The sequence below is a fragment of the Urocampus carinirostris genome, chromosome 9 (assembly GCF_059441175.1).
Source record: "Urocampus carinirostris isolate Australia breed hairy pipefish chromosome 9, RoL_Ucar_1.0, whole genome shotgun sequence".
Classification (NCBI taxonomy): Eukaryota; Metazoa; Chordata; class Actinopteri; order Syngnathiformes; family Syngnathidae; genus Urocampus; species Urocampus carinirostris.
Genome location: NC_142357.1, coordinates 11837578 through 11862610, shown reverse-complemented (window position 1 = coordinate 11862610; position 25033 = coordinate 11837578). Strand labels below are relative to the sequence as shown.

General features: G+C 39.6%; 1 protein-coding gene across 2 annotated transcripts in view; it reads left to right on the top strand.

Annotated features, from left to right (window-relative positions):
* Positions 1-25033, top strand: part of ppargc1b (peroxisome proliferator-activated receptor gamma, coactivator 1 beta) — a 110588-nt gene that overhangs the window by 65621 nt on the left and 19934 nt on the right. For both annotated transcript variants that reach the window (XM_088344540.1, XM_088344539.1), the window contains exons 2-3: positions 22930-23115; positions 23233-23442. In XM_088344540.1, coding sequence (XP_088200666.1) covers positions 22930-23115; positions 23233-23442 — 396 coding nt within the window. The remainder of the gene's footprint in view (positions 1-22929; positions 23116-23232; positions 23443-25033) is intronic.

Here is a 25033-nt window from a genome sequence, read left to right as displayed (position 1 = left end):
AAATGCTGTAACTCTTGTATGCTAATATTTTATCTTACCTGAAGACTTTAACTATCAGTAAATGCATTTCTTGTCATAAAAATTATTTATATGCTACAGATGTTCTCTAGTTCAGACAAAATAACAAGTTGTGTTTTCTCTATGTAAAGACTTAACCGCTAATAAAAGCTAAAATCTTGTCTTATGGTCCTTCCAATCCAGGGATCTCCAACGTGGTGCCCTTTCTAATTGCCATTCTAATTGGTGTTTTACTGGTTGAATGGGCCTATTTGAATTGATTTTTTAAAATTACAATCTGGTTATAACAGTATTAACAGAGTAATAACTCAAGGAAAGCAACAGAGGTCTGTCTTATTGGCCTCATGGAGATCTTGGCCCTCTCCTAAAACAATAACACCTCCTCCACCACAAGGCTCCCTGCCTCCCTAAACGTCTTGTTTTCCTCATTGAGGAAGAGAAAGCTGCCATATTTTTGCACTTTTAAAAAATATCCTGTCTAAAGCACTGCTCTAATTGCTTGTACTGCATGGGTAGATTGGCATCAAGGCACATCTTAAACATGCCCAATCCACCTGAAACTTCTCATGGTTTCAAACCATATTCAGGCCTTTAATCGTCGAAATGTAGATTTTGGAAATTCTCCTGATAAATAAGGACCACACTGTATCAAAATGCCTTTGAGGCACCTTTTAAATATGTCTGATCAATGTGAGACTCCACGGGAATTTTTTTCTCATGCTTCAGCGGCATATTCAGGCCTTTGATGACGAAAAAATCTAACGTTCTAAAATAAGACCACCCTAACATAGCATGTACTGGAGGTGAGGCCCGAAAATATTCTCGTTTCCAGTGTTTATTAAGTCAGTATTTTGTAAACGTCAGACTTCCTTTTTGAAATATTAAACGGAATTATAATGATTGGCACGCATTGATATGAGTGCACGTGTGTATGTGAGAGGTCATCTGGCCGTGGCAGACGCTCCTCAAGTCAGCGGCAGGCTGCCAAAAGCAAGTCATGAGACTCGCGTATGAGCTAAATATAGAACAACACACACTCACCAAGCAAGCCAATGAGGATTACGCTGGAATCAATCGCATCCAATCGCACACCAGCGCTCCTTGTATATGGGTGCGCGTGAACCGCTAGCTCGTCTTTCTTTTGTGCGGTGCGCAAGCAGGCGTGTGAAAAGCTACGATCAGGCTTATCTATTGCAGATGATTCTCATATAATTGTAAACCCGTGTTTGTTCACTCCAGTTCGGAAGCGAGTGCAGTTTGCAAATGGGAATTATGGCGTTTTCTATCGCGTTGTCACAGGCCCTTATGTGATTGGAGAGCCTTCAAAGTGCAAAGGAAATACACGTTATAGTAAAAGCGCAACATCCTGCAATCAGACTATAAAATAATCTCATCTCATCTCATCTCATTAGCCGTACCGCTTATCCTCAGTAGGGTCGCGGGGGGCTGGAGCCCATCCCAGCAATCATCGGGCAGTGGGCAGGGGACACCCTGAACTGGTTGCCAGCCAATCGCAGGGCACACAGGGACAGACAACTCATTCGCTCATTCACACCTAGGGACAATTTGGACCGGCCAATTCACCTGAAATGCATGTCTTTGGAATGTGGGAGGAAACCGGAGTGCTCGGAGGAAACCCACGCAAGCACGGGGAGAACATACAAACTCCGCACTGAAAGTCTGGAGCTGGATTTGAACCCACGACAGGTTCCCATGACATTAACTGTGCCGCACAAGCGCTAACCACTGCGCCGCCGTGCTGCCCACTATAAAATAATGCTTTTTGCAAATCGTACACCCCCACTGGTACTACCCTTTACACCACGGGTGATCACAATTTTTCAGAATGCGAGCTACTGACAAAATGACCAAATGTTTTACCCGCCACAAAAAATCGATATAAAACTATACTACTGTTGTATTTCAATGAATCAAGACTCAAATTATCAGTATAGAACAACACACACTCACCACGTATATTTTATATTCAATATAAAATATGTCTGCCAATTATCTACTCACTGTAATTTTTTTAGTGAGGAGATGATGTGCTGACATTTTTTTAATTTTTTTTAATGCTACGCGATCCACCCACTCTGTCGTTGCAATCGACTTGTAGAGCGCGTTTGACGTATTGGGTACCCCTGGTTTACACTAATACAGAGCTGCAACTGTCTGCAACTAAAACAATGAAATGCCTCAGGTTAAACTTTTCTTACCTGCGTTCATGTCAATGTACTTATGAAAAGGGGCAGCTAAATGATAGCTTTATTTATGAATGCTGATACAGTTATGATCTGAACTTCACATTAGTTTAAGGTACTCCCAACACAACCAACGCTCACGCAAAATTGCCGCATCAGCGGTTCTATGCGAATTCGAAATGTATTCATTATGTTCACACCTTCGGCACAGTTCAAGACAGGGTGTTACCCAAGTGGGACACTGATCTTTGTGGAAAGAAAGAAATTGAATGGTTTGTCGGCGTCAAAATGTTTTGTTTTTGCCAGGAAATAGTGAGATTGACATTAGGATTCAGTCACATTCGACTTTAACACTGTAGTGTGAGTATTAGATGTTGTATTTAACATCTCTATCCCAGCATTGCTGCATTCCAAGGCACAATCCTACCTCTAATTTTACCCCCTAAAACAGGAAATTGCTTGGTCGACTTCATCCCTTCATTCTAGGTTGGTTCATTTCCCATTAGGTGAAGGCAGAGAAAAGCAAAGATAGAAAATGCAATAGGTAGTGTAATAAGAAACATATTTAAGGTAGGATTGTTTTTATCTTTTGGGATGGGGCTATTTATACAGGATGACTTCTGTTCGGCCTTGTGGCAGCTTGAGAAAACTGGGAGCAAAGGTAGGACAATCCTGAGTGACAGATCGATGGAAATGGCGGTAGGAAGTGTTGGCGGGAGGAAAAGCCGATTCAGGGCTCAGGAATAGAGTGGCAGGTTTGGTGACGCTTGGAGGAGAGGATCATCCTCGATGACTGAGCCATACCTGTCAATCACATTTTTCCAAGCTCGAAATAAGGACTGAAATCAAACTACAAAGACATAGACATTTTGCATCTACTCTTGGTGGCCTTTATCGATCTCGTAGGCCTAAAGCCTTCACTCCACAAAAATATTGTCCTGGTTGTCAGTGAACTATATGTGAAGACCTACCCTCTAGTACACATTTTCAACAAGAGTCATAAATTAAAACCAGCACCTCATGAAGTAATAATAATTGATTTATTTAAGTGTTTCCTCTTGTGCTTTGCTCCACACTGGTGGGCTGTGTTTAGATGTCTTAAAATCCTTCTTGCAGGCATCAGTGGATGAGTCTCCTCCCAGTTCCCTTCCCTCGCATGGTTAATTTGTGGCCTGCCATAATGCATTTTGTGTGTGTGTGTGTGTGTGTGTGTGTGTGTGTGTGTGTGTGTGTGTGTGTGTGTGTGTGTGTGTGTGTGTGTGTGTGTGTGTGTGTGTGTGTGTGTGTGTGTGTGTGTGTGTGTGTGTGTGTGTGTGTGTGTGTGTGTGTGTGTGTGTGTGAGAGAGAGAGAGAGAGAGAGAGAGAGAGAGAGAGAGAGAGAGAGAGAGAGAGAGAGAGAGAGAGAGAGAGAGAGAGAGAGAGAGAGAGAGAGAGAGAGAGAGAGAAAATAGTACAACATAAGGAAGTCAGCAAGAGTTTCCGAAAATCGGGTCAGGCTAGGATTTGAACTTGGATTCAAGATCTTACCTGTGGTTGCATGTTATTATCATGATATTACGATGTTATCATTAAGAGTGGGGCTAAACTAGAGGCAGTCAACCACAAAAATATCTTTCTTGATATACTGCATTGGGAAAGTACATGTATAATTGAAACGCTAATTCGAAAAATATATATTCAGATTAATTATTAAGAATTTATTGTGTATGTAAGGCACTAATCATGTTAATGTTGTCTTATGACAGTATGAAGACCATTAGTACCAATATACACTCTATTAGTCTTTTTCAATGTTTATGCCATAAAATTTCCTAGACATCACAATGACCTTATTACTGTTGAGCTATTTTCGTAACCCGTCAAAGGCACCACACTGCTGCCCTCTAATTTAGATCTTCACTTTCACTAGATGCAAATATCTTGCATTTGTGTAAAGATCTTGCTTCTATTAGCTGCCTTGTTTTTTTATTTAAACACAGTGAATACAAATATCATGTATGTTTGTCTCACTTTCACTACAGCTTGTGTTCTATTATTTAAATCTTCAACTTCAGTAAATGCAAACACATTCTGGTATTCATGTAAAGATCTCATCTTCAGGAGTTTCAGCTTGCTGTCACGTATTTTATGTATGACTCACACAAAAATCGTGGCGTCTGTGTAGGTCTTGCCCCTTGTTGACGCGGTCTTGTAATACTGTATCTAAATTGCATCCCGCTATTAGATTCTGTTGTTGTGGTAAAGCTGCTATTAGATGCTCGTGGCTTTGATTACAATCGCTGTGAAAGCTTTCCTTTTGTCTGGCGCTGCTTTATTGTACGTAAAAGTCTTAACTTGAGAAGATGCTGACTTGTGGTATGGAAATGCCTGACCTGCAGTAAATACAGAAGTTCACTTGTGTGTCATAAATCACAAAGTTAATCATCCTTAAAATGCAGTGACGTGCAGTCGGAAGGCAGGTGAAGCTGTCCCTCACCTGTCATCACTGAAATATAACATTAAAAATATATCAAATAGTTATATTCATTGCGTGTTAACCTCCTAAGACCTCGTGGACTTATATGCACATCAAACAAGAAGCTCGGGTCTCAGCAGGGGTAAAGTCCTTTCTCAAAAAACTTCACAATTTTAGAGGTTTTCTTTTCAAAATCGTGGAATTTTCACATATTCTAAATCTTATTGATAAAATTAGTTTGTATGTATTACAATGCAGAGTTAGGCACACAATTCTCTTGCCTCACAAGACAGAGGGTAATAGCGAGACCAAGGATTCTCAGTGGAAAAAAAATCTCATCTCATCTCATTAGCTGCACCGCTTATCCTCAGTAGGGTCGCAGGGGTGCTGGAGCCCATCCCAGCAATCATCGGGCAGGGGACAGCCTGAACTGGTTGCCAGACAATCATGGGATTAAGATGCAGAGTGAGGCGCGCAGTTCTCTTGTCTCATGGCACAAGTTGATGTTGAGACCAAGGATTCTAATTTTCTGCACTCCACGGCCCCAAAATATACAATTTGTTATTGTATTAGCAAGCTATAGCATTAGTTGTGGCATGAACTTTATTTCATAATGGAGGATTACCTATCTATTGATGCTTTTTTTTAAAAGGAGCAGTATCTAAATAAATACTATGCTGAGCGTCTGCAGATGCAATATGAGGCACGCAACACACTTGCCTCATTGCAGAGGGCGATAGTGAGTCCAAGGATTCAGATTTGCTCACAATTCAGCCCCAAACAATTTATTAAGATCATATGAGCAAGCTAACAGCAAGTCAAGCCATGCCCAAATTATTTTGTGGTTGCATGGACTTTTTCGCGTAGTGAAGGATTACTTATCTATTGAGGCTATGATTCTAAAGGACTTCCTTAAAGACAATTTAAGTTATTTTTCTCTTTAGACTGCAGTCTATATAAATTGCAAATGTATATACAATGATGAATAAGATGCAGGTTTATTTTATTGTAAATCTCGCCAGACACAGACCTCACCCAACGTTGCGGTTAAAATGTTCAATCCCACATACTATAAATTTCAACACCACTGAATATATTGTTGTATACAGTATAAAGGCCCTAACTCTGAAGGGTGCCGATTACACGAAGCTTTATAAACCCGTAAATAAAGTCTAATACAGTATTAGGTGTCAAGTCTGAATTGTGTGTGTGTTGCTGTTGAAAGTTTTTGCGTGCATGTGCACAATCACGGTCCAGATAATCGATAGTGCTTGGCTGTCATGCTAAACCACTTCCCGTCAAAGTGACCTCCAAGAAAGTAAGAAAGGGTGGGGTGACGGGGGGCCGGAGCAAGAAGGGAGGGCTGTTCGGCCATTTTCATGTTCTGCGAGGGTGTGAGGTAATTATAGTGAAGTTGCCTCTTCATCGCCATTCCTCAACTTCTCACCGTCACACACTAGCACCATACTGTATAATTGTGTGCGGATGTGTGCGCGCTTATACAATGTACTCTACTGAGCGCTTACTTTTATTCCTGCTGTATCGGAAGAACTGCTATGTGCCAATTTGACTTGATTAACAATTAAACCAGGAAGCCCAGTATATATGGTAATATACTATCAACTAGAGAAGGGAGGTATCGTTTTGAAATTCTCATCTCATTTCCGTAAAAAAAAAAAGTATAGAGATATATTTTGGTATATAGATAGTGAAATTGAAATGTGTCACTGCTTATATGATCATGGTTGTATGAGTTTTCATCTACAGACGCTGCGCTACTTATGAACGAGATCGTTCGTAAGTTGAATTAATTCTTAAGTTGCTTCAGTGCTATATTTTGTATGTTTAAGGCTTGTATAAGTAACCTGTATTGTTTTGTGCCAAAATGCTCTATAAAGATAAATAAAGTTCAGTTGAATTTACTTTTGGAAGATGACCTACAACAATTAAACGACTCCCCCCCAACCCCGTGGTAGAAAGTGGCAGAAAATAAACTTTTTTCTTTACCGCATCAAGCTTTCTTACTCCACTTTAATTTCAAAAGAAACAGCTCGCCTCTTTTTTCCACTTAACACCAACCGTATTGAAAGGATGCACAAGATATTCAACAATAAAAATGTCAAAGTTCTTAGCGCGCTGGAGATACAGTACAGTATTTTTACACACAAACTGGGAAGATGAAGCAGATTTCTTCTTCGGTGTGGATGCTGGGTAAGCTTTCACAGCGCCACCACATGCCGCTAGCAGCAGAAAGAAGCACTATTGTACTGTCCTGTACTTGGAAAAAGGTGCACACAATACAAAATCTAACTCACAGAAATGTCCAGATATTTTTTGACTTCCCGAAGTAAATGTTTGTATCTACAGTTTTTCGTAGGTCGTTTGGTTGTAAGTAGGGGAGCGTATATCATTTCCATTATTTCAGTCATTTATACCTCCTTCATTTATTCAGTGGCAATTAATACATCTTTTTGACTTCTTGTCTCAAAGTATCCATTCATCCAGTCCCTACATTGTTTTAAGTGGTGTTTGGATCAACTTTTATAGGGGTCTTGCCTTGAGTCTGGACAAAGGATTGGTTTTCCACTGACTAATGTTTGGTTTTTGGCATATCCCGCATTTTTTCGCCCTGTCAACAATTTCAAAAGCGCACTTGTGAAATGATATGGTTTTGTTTCCTTACTCACAATCACAGAAAATTTGGTTGAATTTTTTATTTTATTTTTTATTTTTTCATCATTAATAACCTCAATGGAACTGCTCACTCCAGCGCTTGTTTTTACGCAGCTCATCTCTGACAAACCAGGTGTTGATTCGAATATCCAGAGGAAGGAAAAGCTATTTTTTCCTTCAAATGGTAACCCTATATGAGGTATATAATCATAATGTCAATAATAAAAGTGATTTTTCTGATGAACCTCAAATCCTATACAATATTCGCTAGTTACATGTGATATAAGTGACCGATATTGCCGTGGTTCTCATCTAACTAAAATAGCACAGCATATAAACACCGGAACAAAATGGATAATCTTTTATGTAAAAAAGTGACCACCAATCTTCATTCAGAATGATTTGGATGGAAATTGACAAAAGATCTTCTTGGAAACCAGGCTAAAATTCTGATACGCCTGGACTAATTAATTTGTCTAATCAGGAAAAAACAAAGTAAGAAGTTCAGGAAGTAATGTGATAGTACTTGCCTATGAGGTCATCGTGTCTGCCTCAGCATGAAAATTGATTCAATAGCATCTGACTATTAACCTTTACGAGCAGTTGCAAGACAGTTTCCAAATGGAGGAACAGGAGATGCTAAGTCCACTTGCTACTACGGATTGTCGCTTGCTAGCAGGTGCAGCTAAACAGTCAAGTCAAGCTCAAATCTAGCTGGGCTATTATGAAATGTCGAGTCGCCAAACAGAAGTGCATAGGTGTACCCTTTTAAATGGCTGGAGTGGCAATTTTTTTTAAGCGGATATGAAATATTCATGACCTTTTTTCAAAAGTACCAGACTACATTGAGTTGAGTTCAATACTCATCCATTATTCTACAATGCTGCTTTTTTAATTGTCACATCAAATAATGTTGCTTGATTTAAATAGTTCCTTAAAGGGACAGTGAGTATTATTTGATCACTAGATAGTACTACATGCTTTGGGGATGATGGGAAAGTGGTCACTTTTTAAATAGCAGAGCTTCTTTTTTGTTTTAATAAAAAACATTTTTTAAAACAATACATTTTAACTTTAATCATGTGTCTCATCAAGATGGGCTCCGTAGTTTGACGTGCCCTTGAAAAGTTTAATACTTTCTCTTTAAGTATTTGTTAACAATGCCCAACTGAGTTCAAAAAGGCCCTATATATTTTTTTCAACCGCGCCTATCTGCTTTTATCTATACTTTCTCTATACATTTACTCTTGGTGTTCATGCCATGGAGCGCAATAGGCTAGAAGAAGGGAGGTTGGGGGATGGGGGGGATTAATTTCACGTGGGTGCCTGCATTTTTTTTTTTAATTCTAGGACGAAAATGGTGAAAGTAAGAAAATGACTGTTTCAAATACAGTCCAAATGCCGACCCAAACCCCCAAAACGATAAAAAAGGAAGAATTTATTCGAGCACATCTAAGAATTTTGTATACTTGGACACGCAACAAAAGGAACTTGACAAAGGCTGCAATTATCATTTTTAGCCAGAAGATGGTGTCAGCAAGTAGAATAATGTAAAGTTCCGGAGAATATTTTGAAATATATCAAATACTCAAAAAAAAGTTTCTTAAAGAGACAGTCTATATTATTTGACCACTAGATGTTGCTGTATTGAGTAGTGCAACAAAAAAGAGTGTTAAAAAACATAGGGAAGAATACAAACTACAGAGATTTAAACTCTCAGAGTGACCAAACTGTACCCTTAGCAGCAAGATGGGGGACAAACATGTCAGCCCCCCCCCTCTTTTTTACCACTATGAGGCACTAATTGATACAAAATATCCCTTTCAAGCCAGCAACTCAGCATAAAAAGTAAAAATGCTTTAAGCAGATTTTATTTGTGTTTGTAATATTAAAATACTATGTGAAAACCTAAAGTGAAGTGTGCCTTTTATTCACTGTAAAGGCCGCAAATTCTAATAATTTGCTCACGTAACCTCGCCCTACTTGCATGCAAAAAGCATCAGAGGGAATGAAATAATGCACTCATGCCCAACTTGACCTTGTGTGTCGCTTTTTAAGTACATGTAATAGAAGTTTATGTGCATGTGTGTTTGTCGGTGTGACAGCTGACCTCATGCAACACAGCATGTATTGGATTTCGTCCATGTTTGGATCAATAGACACTTTTAATAACGTGCAGAGCTCTAAGGGTCACATGACATATCTATTCCATTCCACTTTTTCAGTGTTTTTTGTCAGCGTTATAAAAATGAAACCATGAGACTTGGCATTTATAACCCACATGTTTATAAACTTGCTATAGGGCTTCAACTAATGATTAGTTTTTACAATCGAGGAATCGCTCGGTTATTTTTCCGATTAATGGATTAATCAGATTTTTATAGGATACCTTTTTCATTTCCTCCTATTTGTTCAAATATAACAGAATAGTCTATAATATAAAAAGGTGCAAAGAATGTGACTATTTTGTCAGATATCTTATTGTACTTTGAATGTTTTTACACAGCACTTTTGAGTTGCATATATAGTGCGATATAAATCCATTTGGATTTTGCTCAAAATGACATCGTGCATAAGGAGGACGCCACACAATAAAACGTGGTCTTGAGCTGCCTTCTGCTGGATCAAAGTGGTACTACAAGCATGTCCCGTCAACAGCCCTATTACATTACAACGTGACAACAAAAAGTGCACTCTTATTTGCATTGAATTCACGTGTTGAGAAACGCATAAATTGGGCGACACAACAAATCGAAGATGAAATGTGTTGCCAATGCTTTTGATAATCGATTTTAATTGATTTGATCAATTTGTGGTTGCAGCCCTAATTTGCCATTTTCTGTAATTCTGTAAGTTTTTATATGTAATTGAAGTTTTTATATGTAAATGTATTTATTTGTATATTTCGAGTCTTTTCAAACCAATTTGATGAACGTGTCCCCTCATCAACAAATATACGGTGAACCATAACGAGTACAGATAAATGCAAACGAGAAAAATGGATTGGCTTGTTATATTTTTTCGTCATAGATCTCCAAGGTATCGGGTTTACGTTTCTCTATCGGCATCTACAAAAAATTTAACACCTTAATCAGCCAAACTTAAAAAGTTTGCTTTAAATGAATGTACTTTAGCATGTTAGGGGCCGGTCACACAGACATTTGCGGCTGAATCACGGCCAGAAATTTCTGCCTTTGAGGCGGACGGTATTGGACGCATTGAGATCGCCATTCAGACGAGATACAGCGGTGCTTAACACGAGGTCGGAATTTCGCGCGCGGGTGGCAGCGCGAAACTGTTTGGCGCTGCTCAAATCTTCAGAGCGCGGGCACACAGCCTTTCACGAACGTATCGAGGCTGATCCACGGCCAGAAAGTTCTGGCCGTGAAGCAGCTGCTGTTGGGCGCTGTTGGACGTTTTGAGACCGCCATATAGACGAGATAGAGCAGTGCTTTACTCGCGGTCGGAAATTTTCACGTGGTTGGCCGCGCTCAAAACTTTTGAGCTGCTCAAAAGTTTGAGCACGTGTTAAACCGCGTGCCGCACACGTGGTCAACACGAGGAAATGACGCGGAAATGACGCGGAACGACGTGCTCTGGCCGCGGCCAGGGCGTGCTTACACATGGGTAGGACGGGAAATTTCAGCGGGTAATCGTGGGTGGAGCATGGTAATAGCATGTTCTGCGCCTGTATCGCGGTGTTATTACGTGAAATTAGCGTGTTACGCGTGTGACAGTCAAACGCCTTTCTCCGCGTATAAACAGCGCGAATGCCGAGCACACGTCAGTTGTGCTCGTGACGTCAAGGGGGTGAACATGGATCCCCGTCAGTGTAGTTTCTCTTCAATTCGAAAAAATCTTGCGGTGCATTCGCAATGGTCGCAGCAAGGCATTAAAGCTTGGACCTTAGCTTGGCCTTTTGGCTGAGAGTAAGAGTCCCGGCTCCTAAGCTTTGTAGCGTATTATGAACTGATCGATAATGGATAATGAATAAAGATGATAAACAGATAACCCTTAAACCCCCCCCGTCAGCGTAGTGACCTCGTCTTAATCCATATTTATTTCTTGACATTTCTTTTCAAGATAATAGAATAAAAATGATGCCATAGCTTGAAATCTTGATCTTCACGGAACTGTGTTTTGTGCGGTTATGATTTCTACAGCCCGGTGCCGAGAATTGCATCCCCTCGCTACTCCAACCATTAAGACCTCGTTTTATCTCACTTTTAGGGAATATAATGGCGAATATATAACCAAAACCACTTCGCCTTGCATTTGTTGGAAATGTAATACAACTTAAACCATTCCGTCTTTGTTATTGTTGTGAACGTAATCGAACGGGAAATCCTCCCGCCCTCGCGTGAACGCGCATTCTGCTGCGCTTCCAACAAAAGCGATCGTATTCTATATAAAACGCTTATTAAAACTATAAAGCGAGCTAATTATAACAATTGGGAGATCCTAGTCTATATAACGCGTTTATTTAAACAATAAAGTGCGATCGTATTCTACAAAATGCGTTTGTTAACGTGGATGAAAAAGTCACGCGAGGGGGTGGGGCGGTGTGGGTGTGGGTGTTGCGTAGGAGTCTGATTTGGGCACAACACCGGCTCGGGAGCTTTTATACCCATGGTCCACACGAGAAAATGACGCAGAAATGACGCGATGAGGAAGCGGAACAGTCGCCGGCGTCTATTGCGGGCATACCACCGATGAACAGCGGGTTGGCCAAATTTGCGCATTTTCCATCCCGGGCAACCATGGGCAAAAAAACCCCGCAAAATTTTAGCCGTGATTCAGCCGCAAACGGCTGTGTGACCGGCCCCTTAGCTTAGCGTCTAAATTTAACCTTCATAAGGAGCCGCAGTCATCTGGTCTTCGTCAAAGGCGAGCGCCTCTTGGAGAAGAAGGTGTTTAAATTCAGCGGCGTGGGACGGCGCTGAGGGGCCGCTCGGCTTTTCTCCGCCGACGCGCTTCTTTTAGCACGGTTAGCGCTCCCATGCGCAGGCAGGAACGCTATAAATAACTCGGCTTTCATGCGCCATCGTCCCTGCAGCCTCGCGCTTTCTCTGGCTCGCTTCTTTTTTACCACCGAGCCGAGCTTGACCACACATGGAAGTCAAGACGATTTTGACTAATAATACACAGCTATGAATGTCACGGACAGTTTGAGCTGCGGACTGTATTTTGAACTGTCGTTTATTGCGTGTTCGAAATTGTCCATAGGTGTTATGGAGAATATGAATAGTTGTCGGTCTAAATGTTTCAAATAACCACTCTGAGACCCTTACTCATCCGACTTAGAATGAAAAAGATGTACAGTTGAACCTCCGCTTACGAATGTTTTTACGTACAAAAGTATTAAATTATGAAGGTCCTTGAACGGAAAAATATTACAAACATACAATACAGTGCGCGCTGCTATTCGCCGCTCCCAGAGTTTCCCAAACAAAAGACAGAGAAAGTGCAGCCCCCAGTGACGCTTTTCACTAACTGACCTACATTAAAAAACTGGCTATTGCTTCAGATCTGCCTGGCAACAGGTGCGCATGCGTGCTTCCAGCATGCTCTCGTGTCACCATCGCAGTTCAGAGTTCACAGACGAGGAGAAGGAGTGTTTCGGGCTACACGCATTATTCAATCCGCTCAAATTAAAGACATTTTGGAAATAGTCCATGGAGTCTCGGGATTTGTGGAAAGGAATCACTTGAAAAAAGTGTTGACAAGTCCGACTATTGCTGTGTCTGCCTCGCGTCGCGCATTTCCGAAGGATTGCCAAAATCCGGCAAAGGCAGACATCACGGGATCAGTTTTTCAATAAATCAAGGCAAACAGGTTAATGGATATTTTCCTGTATTCTTCATTTTTTCACATTATATGCCCCTTGTTTTATGTTTATTGTGCGGAAATCTAATTTCAACATGTATTTGATTCATGTTGTGATGCTTTTACCATTTATTAAAAAATCATACTGTACTTTCGTGGGGTTTGGAACGGATTAGCAAACTTATATACAAAATGCCTCTCTCCTTATGAAGTTTTCAGGTTACGACGCTACTCCCAGGACGAATTCAATCCGCAGTAGAGGTACTACTGTACTGTGTTTTTTTAGAATGTAAGGCGCACCTAAAAACCCCAACTTGGCCAGAAATGTAAAAGTGCATCTTATAACTCGGTATTGCCTTATGTACCGTAAAATACTGGTGGATAAAATTGTAAATGTATACAGTATTTAAACGTGTAGTGTGTTTTACAGTATATTACCGTATCTGTGCAATGATTGATCATTTCTAAAACATAGTTGACCTAGATAGCAATACATAGTATAAAATGGGTATCGAACCCTGGGTAGCGGCAGTGAGAGCGCTTAAACTTAACCACTAGGCCACCAGTGATATTGTTATGTTTTTGAGGCTGGACCCATATTGGAGTAACAGAGGCAGGGATGCTTAAAACAAAAATGATATATATTGGCAAAACCAGGAACAAAAAAAAAACCAAGAGGGCACAGAACAATTTAGATGTTCATAGAAAATCAAACCTTAAAAGTCCAAAACAGAAACAAAGAATAAAACCTGAAATGTAAAATGCAAGGAACAAATTGACAAACTATCAAGTAGGCACAATTACAAAAAAAGTGTCCAAGAAAAAACCCCGAAAAAAAAGAAAACAAACCTGGTATGGAAGTGGAAATACAAATCAAGTTGAGAGTGAGAAATAGGCTGGAATTGCAATGCACAAAGTAACAAACACAATCACAAGAGGTCCAAACAAAAAAAACTAATCAGATTTAGAAATTGCAGTGGAAATGACAATGAAAATGACCTCACGACATGACGTGTCAAAAACTTCATTAAAAAAAGTCAGGAAATTTGGGGACAGGTGTGTGGTGATTCAACCCATTCAAGACCCGGTTAGCTCCTTTTGTGGAAGGGGACATATCAAACCCTAACAGATACAGATTATATATAAAAAGGCATTTGATTTTCTCTCATTATCAGACTATGTTTTACTCACAGTGCCAGAAAAGAAAGTTAGAGACTGGAGACAACAAATTTTGTCTTGAAAGATGTAAATAAATGGAAGGTCCGATTCATCCTCAAATGCATAAAAGTGTTGTTTCTTTCTTTGTGTTTTTTTTTTAGCGTTTTTTTATATCCTTCACGAGGGCTTTCTGTTTTCTCTATTCTTTTAACATTCGTTTCTGGCACCATGAGTAAAAGAGGTGTGATAATGGGATGAATGCAAATGCCCTTTCGTATGTCATCTGTATCACTGGTGGCTCGGGTTCAATTCCTGTTGCATGCAATGATTGGGATTTTGGTCAGTGACATTTTTCAACTGATCATTGATTGCACTACTTTTTATAGGGGACTGGTGCACTCAGATAACTCTTACAGTAATTTAAATTCCAGGTGACTTATAGTCCAGCATGCATTATATATGAAAAATATATGAGAAAAGACTATTTTTGCAAATTCACCTTATATTCCAGTGCGCCTTATAGTGGGTAAAATACGGTAGTTTATTTATCACCTCTCACTCAAAGTTCACTCTCGAGCCCAATATAACAAAACAGACTTTCACAACATTGTGTTATGATTCCCTGTTGTTTAATGCTAGGAAACAATATAAAAGTCCAAGATGGGTAAAGGAATAGTATCAGTGTCACTGTGGGATGACCACATTTCCTGCAGCCCACTGAGGAGTCATGACGTTCGGCATGTACATTACTTCCAAATTTGTCTGTTTTTTACTGCCTTTTGGTTTCTATAATCGCAGCACAACAAAAAATAGCATAGTGCCCACTGAATTGGATTTAATTTAATGAATTGAGTTTAATTCTTTACCATTAGATGGGTGACATGACCAAATCAAAGTATGAAGGCGTTAAACAAGATTTCAACAAATCGAAAGATTGTTAAATTGTCTCTGGAGCCTTGTGTATATTGTGTCTGGTGTTTGATTTAGCACATATTTTGGCTAACGCAACTGCTAGCTGCTTTGACAAATCGCTAGCTTTGCTTTAGCCGATAGATTTGCTTATGCAAGTTATTTGAACAGCTAATTATAGCGTTACAAAGGAAAACTACTGATGCTAGAATTGTGGTCGCTCTTGCCAGCTGCAAATGCTTGTTTCTTGGTTTTGTTTGTTCATGCAAATTTTCATTAGATGTTTACTGAAAAAATAGCTAAAATGTCAGCTATTTATTATATTTTTGTAACACATGAGAGTAATTGATAAGCAGTGTGCTAAATTGTTCCAAATTGCTTTTTTTTTTTCAAGGAATCGTGATAAAATCGAGATTGTAATTATTAAAAAATTATCTATTCTGTCTTTTTTGGGGGGTATGTACTTTGTCTTGTGTTTCGTAGTGTATTTTATTACAATAAAACCGTTATTTAAATAAGGAGGCATGTCAAACTGGCATACTTACCTATAGCCAAATTGTTTATCACTGATTAAATACACATAAACATACACTACAAAATAGACACCATATACAAGACAAAATACGAGACAAAATCACAACTAAAACAAATGACCAAATAAATAATAAATTCATAAAAGAAATATTACATTCATGTCTTATATTTAGGGATTACGTGTATTATTAAGGTGTTCATTATTTATTTGGAATGTATTTGTCGTGTATGTGGTATTTATTTGTGTATACATGTATTTCTATCCTATTCCCTGTCTGCAAAAACCTGATGGAAATAGATAAAACGTATATCAAGTTTCCGACATCAAGACATCTTTATAAGATTCAAAAGTGAACTTTGTGAAAAAAAAAAAGTTTTACAAACCTAAAAAGACACTTCGAAATTACTTTTTCGGTCCACTTTAAATAGACTGAACACAACCCCATTTGATAGATCAAAATCCAATGACCGAAAGACTTCAAAAGATCTTAATAAACTACATATTCACTTTGTGAATTGTAAAATTTTTTTAAAGACTGAGCAATGTTTGGAGGGACAGCTGAAACGGTTTCATGCTATTTCCGTTCATCCGTAGAGAGATGGTTTGAAATGTGAGTCTTGGGGAGTCACGAGCATGTCAAGGACTATTTCTTTTGCGTGCCACAACCGCTGGCGTGATTAACTGGCAAGTCCAATGACAGGATCAGTAAGATCACCCTTACATTGTAAGACAGCATGTGACATTCTGTTCCATTGACTACTTTTTTCAGATCAGTGATGCCTATTGCTGTTGGAAGTATGAAAATGCTAAAGTACCTTAAATTCCTAACAACAGAGCGCACCTGATTTAAAGCAGCATGCACGAATTTGAGAACGAAAATCAATGTTGTCTTTGTACGACCCACACAGGATTTTAGGCCGCGTTCTTAAACATCCATAAAAATATACTAATTCCTGTCCATTTTAAGTTTGGACTTGACGTCGCACAACGCCAACAGCGTCATTCCCCCGAACGAATGACAAGTTTTTAGCAGTGTCATTTTCACTTAGTGGATCATGTGACCATCAAAGATGAAGATTACAAAGACGAGCACATATCTACTACTGCGCCAAAAGAGAACGCGAATTAGGGCTGTGTCATGTAAAAATGTGAGCCCTGTATTTCTAGACGGCTGCGCCAGGGCAACCATACTGTGGGGAATCATGCCAGATTGCAACACAGATGTAGGTTTCTTGCTGTTATTGGTGGTTCCTTCTGTGATGGACTCTGTTTGCTTGTCATTGTTCCTCAAAGATTAAAGGAAACTCCAGTAACCTAACAATTACTCTGATGATGAGGTATCAGGGCCCCACTGGCGGGTCCAGAAGCACAATGCAAAAACAAATTAGTGCAGTGGTCTTTATTTCGGGAGTTTGGTATTGAGGCAACAGTATCTACAACACCAGAGACAGCAGTTTTGATCCAAAAGGCAGTCGAGGAGACAGTGATCTAAAAGGGCAGACAAGGGTCAAAACCTGAGTGCAGGCCTGTGACGTATGGAAACACAACAGAAGCGCTTTGGATAGACAACTTCAACTGCTGTTTAATTCAGATGTACTGTTAATCCTCCTGTTTGGCCCCTGGTATGTATTACATGAATTATGTTGGCAAAAAAACATCGACTAATTTATCTGATAGGATTTCATAAATGTCTCAAAACGTCACCACTGTGTTTCAAATTTGAAACGCATGCGTTAAGGAAAAGAGCAAATTGCTGTTTTCCTCCGTGCCACTTAGAAAAAAAGAATAGTCCGCACCTAATTTAAAGCCTAATGTAGCAAAAAGGAAGTAGCTTGTAGTCTGGAATTTACGGTAATCATCGGAGCAGCGGGACCAAGCGCGGAAGAATTGCATAATATGGTTTTACCCATGTATTTAATAATCATATTGGTACACTTTTAAATCGGCTGAACTTCGTCTGAACTCTAAATTTCCCTAGAAGTGTTCTTTTTCCATAACATCAAAGGTATCAGTAGTCTTCTATATTACTTTATGCCTGTTTGCTTAATCTGCCGTTTTCTTTCCTCCTAATGGCCTAGTTAAAGCCTCTTATCAGGAAGCAAAGACACACTGAAGGATTCGTTTAACGTCTGCTATTGTCTTTGTAAGGGGGAAAAAAACTCACATTTTTCTTTACATCCTTTCCTCAAGCGTGTTTTACCTTTTCCAGCGGGCACCCAAAGGCGCTAACTGAATAATCACGGTGTGAACTCTGACTGACCCTTCCCCGGGCTGCGTGAGAGAAGCCTTTTCCCGAGCTCTGCTGCAATCATGGCGGCTTTTGGATCGTGACGTGTTCCTGTAATGAGGGATGGCCAGTAAATTGAAACTGTTGTTCATTGTCTGCACCAGTATTGGGCACATTACTGAAGAAAAGTAATTAGTTACAGTTTTTAGTTACTTCGTTTATAAAGTAATTGCCTCCAGATTACTGACATGCAATAGTAATGACCGCCTACAGATTGCAATATATACTCGCATAGAAGCCGACCCTTTAAAACAGCACATTATAAAATAAATAAAAGAAATAGAAGAAAATTTGTGCACCAAATTGTCGAGCTGTTAAACCTACGTATTTCTTGGCAAACAAAGACTTATTTGAGAAACTCCATATCCATTTTGTCTCTAGGCTTCAAACCACTTGAAGATTTACCTTTTTGATTCTGGGTTATGTCCCAAAAGCATGGTGTATTGCCAAACTTGTTTTACAAATAAAAAGACCATAATTCAGCATGCAATTACCTTAAATTGTGTACTTACGTTTGCCGCGTTTATTAAGTTGTTCCGGTTTAAGCCATGCATCCTCCCCACTTAGTGCCTACCATTCGGTACAGGTGATACACGACCAAATATAAGCATATAAACTGACAGACTGATGGGTGTGAGAATAAACGATAGGGAGAGTATCTCCAAGACAAAAGATTCAGTGCTCTTATATTCTGGGCTTTAGACAGCGCCACCATAACTTGTATATACAGTAGGTGTACTTTAAAGGTAAATCTGTGACCTTTAAACAGGGAATATACTTGCTGGCATAGGTACGTATTCTGTTATATCGTAAGCGAAGGAGGAACAGTAAGCAACCAAGTATTCTCTATAATGATCATCTTTTATAGGGACCGGAGTAATGTTGAGTTAATATTGTATTACTGACCTCGTTACCGTGAATGCATTCCTTTGTAACGCGATAGTTCAGGGGTCAGCAACAGGTGGCTCTGGAGCCACATGCAGCTCTTTAGCGCTCCCAAGCGGCTACCTGACGCGTTTGATAATGGAAAATATGGTTTCTTCGGAGGAAGAACTTGACACAAAAATTCTCGACGTTCATCAATGATTATAGATATATATAAAGTATGTGTTGCCTTCCTCATAAGGCTTATTTAAAGCTTTAATTTTTTGGGCGGCTCCAAACATGTTTTTTGAGGGGTTCCAATATGGCTCCTTCAACATTTTGGGTTGCCGACCCCTGCGTTAGTCCGAACACTGCTGATGACCAATATCGACATCAAGAGTGAAATCCTTGTGAGTTTGTTTATTTTATTTAGAAGATAAAAACTGTTGAGTGGTGCGAGGGCCAATTCCATTTTGCATCGAATCTTAAAAGGATTGTGAGGCCTCGACAGAGGCCCGTGCTCCACTTTAGCGTTAGGATGTGAGCTTCGTGAGATGAAAGAGAAGAAGGATGCGCCAATCCACAGATTTGAGGCTGCACGTGAGGGAGTGAAGATGTGATCGGCATGCTAAAGAGTGTTAGACACACAACTCGCACTCCAACACCTGCATGAGCAGCTGGAGGAAGATGAAGCAGTGGGAGTGTCTGATGAAGGGCGTCTGCAACCCCCCTTTTCTGTCTTTTCTAGCAAGTCACGACTGCCTTGTTCATCCTATTATCCTGATATCACAGGTATCGCTTGATGGAACTACCAAATTTCCGGATCGTAAGGCGCACTTAAAAACCCTTACATTAACCAGAAATTTGCAAGTGCGGTTTAAGCCCTGGTGCGCCTTATATACCGTAGATTATCGTGAATACAATTGGAAATGCATACAGTATTTATCGGTGTGTGTTATTACGCGGGTTTTACTCCATACTACTGTATTCAAGCAAAATTATTTGTAAATCGATAATCATCGATGCCCCAAATCGCAATATAGTGTTTCAAACGCCATTCGAACTTGGGGTGTGATGGTGAGGGCGCTGATTCTTTACCATTAGATCATCACTAGTACGTATGACATACAAATAGTCCTTAATCCCGTTATCTCACTTTTTACTCACAGTGCCAGAAACACTGACTTGCATGAATTTACATTTGTTTTGCATTCTGTTAGGTTAAACAGTCTTTCCATTTCTTCACCTATGTGGCAAACACACAAACGGACAACAGAAGGTCTTTCAGTAAAATACTACACAAGCTCTATTACGTACATATACATATTAAATTGCTACGTCAAAGCAGTCATATACCAGTTTCATATAAATCAAAAACTTACAGGTTTAGGTCTTTCGAGTTCTTAATGTCGAATCTAAGCTTGGAGCCTGCTGCTGTTAGTATTGTTTGTTTTCCAGGTGCTTTCATACTGTTTTCCCTCAGCTGGCAACAGCAAAACAGGAGGGTCAAAAGCATAATACAAACCATAGACAAACCAAATTTCAACCAGTAGGTTTTTAAATGACATTGTGGGTGGTGATGGCTCTAAGCAAGAAATGGTTTGTGAGCCCCTTAGTCCTTGTTTTAAGAGACATATAGTGCCAACCAAAAGGGGAACAAGTCGAAGAGGAGGTGGCCGGGGTGAGAGAAAGGTTTATAAAGATGGTTCTGGTGCTGTATCGCAAGTCAGTAATGTCCTCCAGACTGGATAGAGAGCAGCCAATGATTTTCTGGGCTGTGATGAAACTCTCTTTATGGTTGGTCTGTCAGGTACCTTGCTCCCAGCATACCACACCGCGATATCATATGCCAGAATGCTCTTCACTGTGGCTTTGCAAAAGGACACTAGCGACTTTTATGTACTATTATGTAATTTTGATAAAATAGCAGCACATTTTGATTTCATACATAGTCCCAAATAAACACACGTAAAGGGCAGAAGTAGCTGTGATTACCAAATTGGATCGCAAAGACTAGGCCATAATTAGCATATGCTAATCCATAATCGCCCTTTTAAAAGGCATATAAACACACTAACGAGCAGTAAGATTAATGAATGTTCTGAACGTGAGCAGTTAATCTTTTCGATATTCATAACGGCGTGAACAAAAAAAAATGGCTTTAGTAGATTTGAAGTGGATGAGGTGCTTTTGTGAATTAATAAATGCTGCACGATTCTCATTGACTGACTGGGAGTGGATAACAAATGAGGTGTTAATATTTCTCACCACTATTTTATATTGTTTTGATTGCTATCATAATTTAAAATGTCATTAGAAAATAATCCATTATTCTTTTTTGACAATGTTTCCCAAGTGATGCAAAACTACAGTGACATTAGCATTTTTTAAAACTTAGCGGCGGCATTGCAGGTAGCCAATATTAGCTTCTTATAAACTTATATACATGCAGTCAAAATTTCCTGATCATTGCCTCAAATTTTGCAACACATATGGCCACATCATTATTTACTACAATGACGTTTGCGACTTTTAGGGTTCATCAGCCATTGCAGATCTCCGAACATTAGCAAAACCAAATGAGTCAGTGTAGCGGGAGACATGCTGTCATCCAAAACACAATAGCACTCTTCTGTTTTAGTCGCCCATAGAAACTGTCAACAATGTAGACATTGTTTCACATGTAGACTTCAGTCATCTTATGATTCAATGGCTGTCACTCAACTACTTGCATTTTCATATTCAATGTCTCCAGGATTGCATAATGTTTTGACTTCATCCCACAGTGTCATGCAATTAATTTTTTCCTTAGCTTTTCAATGTCCTCAGTTTATATGTGTCTATATGTTTGTCAGTGTGTATGACCGTAAAACACAAGGCTTTCAGCTTCCTGTCTGGAAAATTACTCCTGCTGCAGGAGTACCAGTAGATATATAGCATGGATTCTTGTCACCCTCATCTTGTCTTGGCTGTATGAAAAGAAAATATCATGGATAGCTTTGAGTTTTGTTGGACTTGTACTAGACTAGACCTCGATTGTGTCGAGAGCGTAGCTCTTTTCTGAGGGAATATGTACACACTTTTTAATGGCACCAACATGAAGAAGAGGCGATGAAGTAATTGCATGTTTCTCAAAGCTTAGAATCCCAACTTAACACCAAATCAGTGTGCTGTGTGAAAGGTACATATTTTCTGGGTCCTGTGATTTTTCTGGACGGATTACGATGATTTCGAATTCATGTGAACAGTACTTACAGGACGTGGGCTTAAAGAGTTTGGGGACATCTATGAAAATTTCTGCCTGGCAAAGACCTTTTCTCCCTGATATTTTTACACACATATCTTCTTTGTAAAAGGCACCTACTAAGGAGTGAGGCTTTAAAGTTATACCACAAATTTAACGATGGTTCTTCGCACCCGCACCACAGTGTGTTGTTCAGTTGTGGTCCAAAATTGACTGATTTCCAAAGTTGTTACTTTTCTACCATTTGCACACTCCTTTTCTTTTTATTAACAAGACTAGAGGTGTGCAACGGTGGTCCTCGACAGCCGCATACCCCCCATGTTTTCGGAAGTTTCTCTTTTTTAACTCTAATGCAAATTAATCAGCTTGTTAGAAAGCTGGTGGGAGCTTGTTAATGGCCCTGGTGATTTAAATCCCCTGAGTTAAAGAAGAGAAGCATCCAAAAACATTCTTGACATGTGGACCTCAAGGACCCATTGTCCACCTCTGAACTAGACCTACCAATCCCCCAAATTCCCTTCCAATCTCTTCCTTTTACATGTGACTGTTTGAGAAGTGTTTGGGAGCAGAAAAATAAAATAATTTTCGTAAAGTGCTGATCGTTGTATAAGGTACCAATGCAGAATAGTTGGCAAAGAATTGAACTTTCCAATTTTCTATCAATTGCATACATCACAATTTATGCTAGACTCGATGTCATCCATTAAAGTAATATATTCTGCTGGTCTGACCCTCTATTGTGTTTTACGTTTTCAGTATGGGGAGGAGGAGGTGTGTTCAGACCGCCTGGACACCGACTTTGCCGACATTGACCTCTCGCAGCTGGACACCAGTGACTTCGACAGCGTCAACTGCCTCAGCGAACTGCAGTGGTGCACCGACCAGGTGGCAGACGCCTCGCCGGCCTCCATCCGCTACAGCACACCTGATGAGCTTTTTGAGGCAAGGGTCTTTCTTGTCCCCATTCACGTGTTTTGACAACCTTACCTACACCTCGATGTGCTTTCCAGAATATAATCCAAAGAGAAAACAGATATATGTTTGTGTTAACGATTCCAGATTGAAGAAGAGAACGCGGCACTGCTGGCCGCTCTGACAGACAGCCTTGATGGCATGGTGGACGCAGATGTCGGCGGTCTCTCAGTCTTTCCCGCACTGGAAGAGGACGAGCCCGAACAAGACGAGGACGACCAGGACCATCTTCATCATCTTCCCGTTGGGGCTAATCACATCACACGCTGCTCACAGGACACAGAGGACCCTTCTTTGGTAGGACCATGTCCTGTTATGCTCTCGATTTTCATTTGCTCTACTTTCTGCGTATTTTTCATTTACTTCATGTGCGACATTCTCACCTTTCTTGACTTTTATACTTGCTTGACTCTAAATGCTACCTTTTTTGTTTCCCATTACAATCTTTATTTCCTGTCTTATTTGTTTGCCACAATGGACGGAAATAACGACTACTTTTAATCTTCGAATGGTCACCGACTATTAAAACAATTCGTCAAATAGTCTGATTTACATTTTTTTTCTTAACTTTAGCATGAAGTTTATTTATGTGGCAACTGTTGATAAACAAAATACAATTTGGTACAATGAAAAATACATCCTTTAACAAAGACGCTGCGTATTTGTCCCCAAAAAATATATAAATGCCAGATCGAAAACCACAAAGGCACAGTGCTCAGTCAATATAGATGTAATTCCATAAGTGTACTTAATGTTTCTTAGGGACAGGCAAATAAATAACGAATTTAAATCAAGTAAACATATTGTATCCCTGTGAAACAAGTACAGGCTCACTAGCAGCAGTAGAACAATAAATAAAACTAATATTATGTGCATTTTGTGAAGTACATCCATTGGTCTGTTACCAATTCTCAACAGTTTGAGATCAAACAGTTTTAACAAATGCTATTGAACGTTTTTTAACGTTTTATCAACTGACTTTTGTTCTTCATACTGCATGCATTTGAGTTTTAATATTTTTGTCAGACAAGAGTCTGGATTAATGCTCCAGCTATCATTTGTAGTGAAATATACCTGTAAAAAATGTACAATGCATGTAATGAAAACATAATAGCTTGAATGTTATTTGAATCTCACCGAGTTGAGTCAGACTCCATTTTGGTAAACTGTGCAACTGTTTTCTTATATGTTCATTCATCACTGTGATATTGCCATCATACACAAAATCTGCTTGGCTAACTTTGCAAGTAGTCTTTTTATTCGCCTTATTCTGGTAAAATGCTCCCATACTTTAGAAAATGTGGTACAAATATTTTATGTTGACGCCGTCGCTTCTTTATGAAACCTGTCGAGACAGAGATGCTATTGCACATGAACAGCCCTCAGCAGAGATTAAATTCATGCAGATGACAATGTTTTATCATTTTTCTTGTCAATGTTGACTAATTGTTGCCTAGATGACACAGACCAACCTAGAAGTCTTCTAGGTACACAATATGCATAACCTCTACAACAGTACCCTGTCTACTTCATAGATTTTCTTTCCTGATTTTCCTGTAAAGTACTACTTATGTCGGCTGTACACTTCGCCTATTATTCAATGCACGTTTTTCCGCAGAGTTAATTTACATGTAATCGTTTTGAATCCCTGAATTTTTTATGGATTATTAGTTAATTTGAACACTTGTGATTGTCGTCCTTTTTTCTGTATGCTTACGATGCTTAAATCCGTTAGTCAAGTCGAATCCAACCAGTTGTTAGTTCCTACTAGTTTGTTTTCTTTCAACGTGCGACCATTCTTTCACCGATCACACATCATTGTGGGATGCCTTAGTTGATCCCCCAGTTAGGCCCCTGTTATTCTCTGAAGTCCAAAGACTTCCTGGAA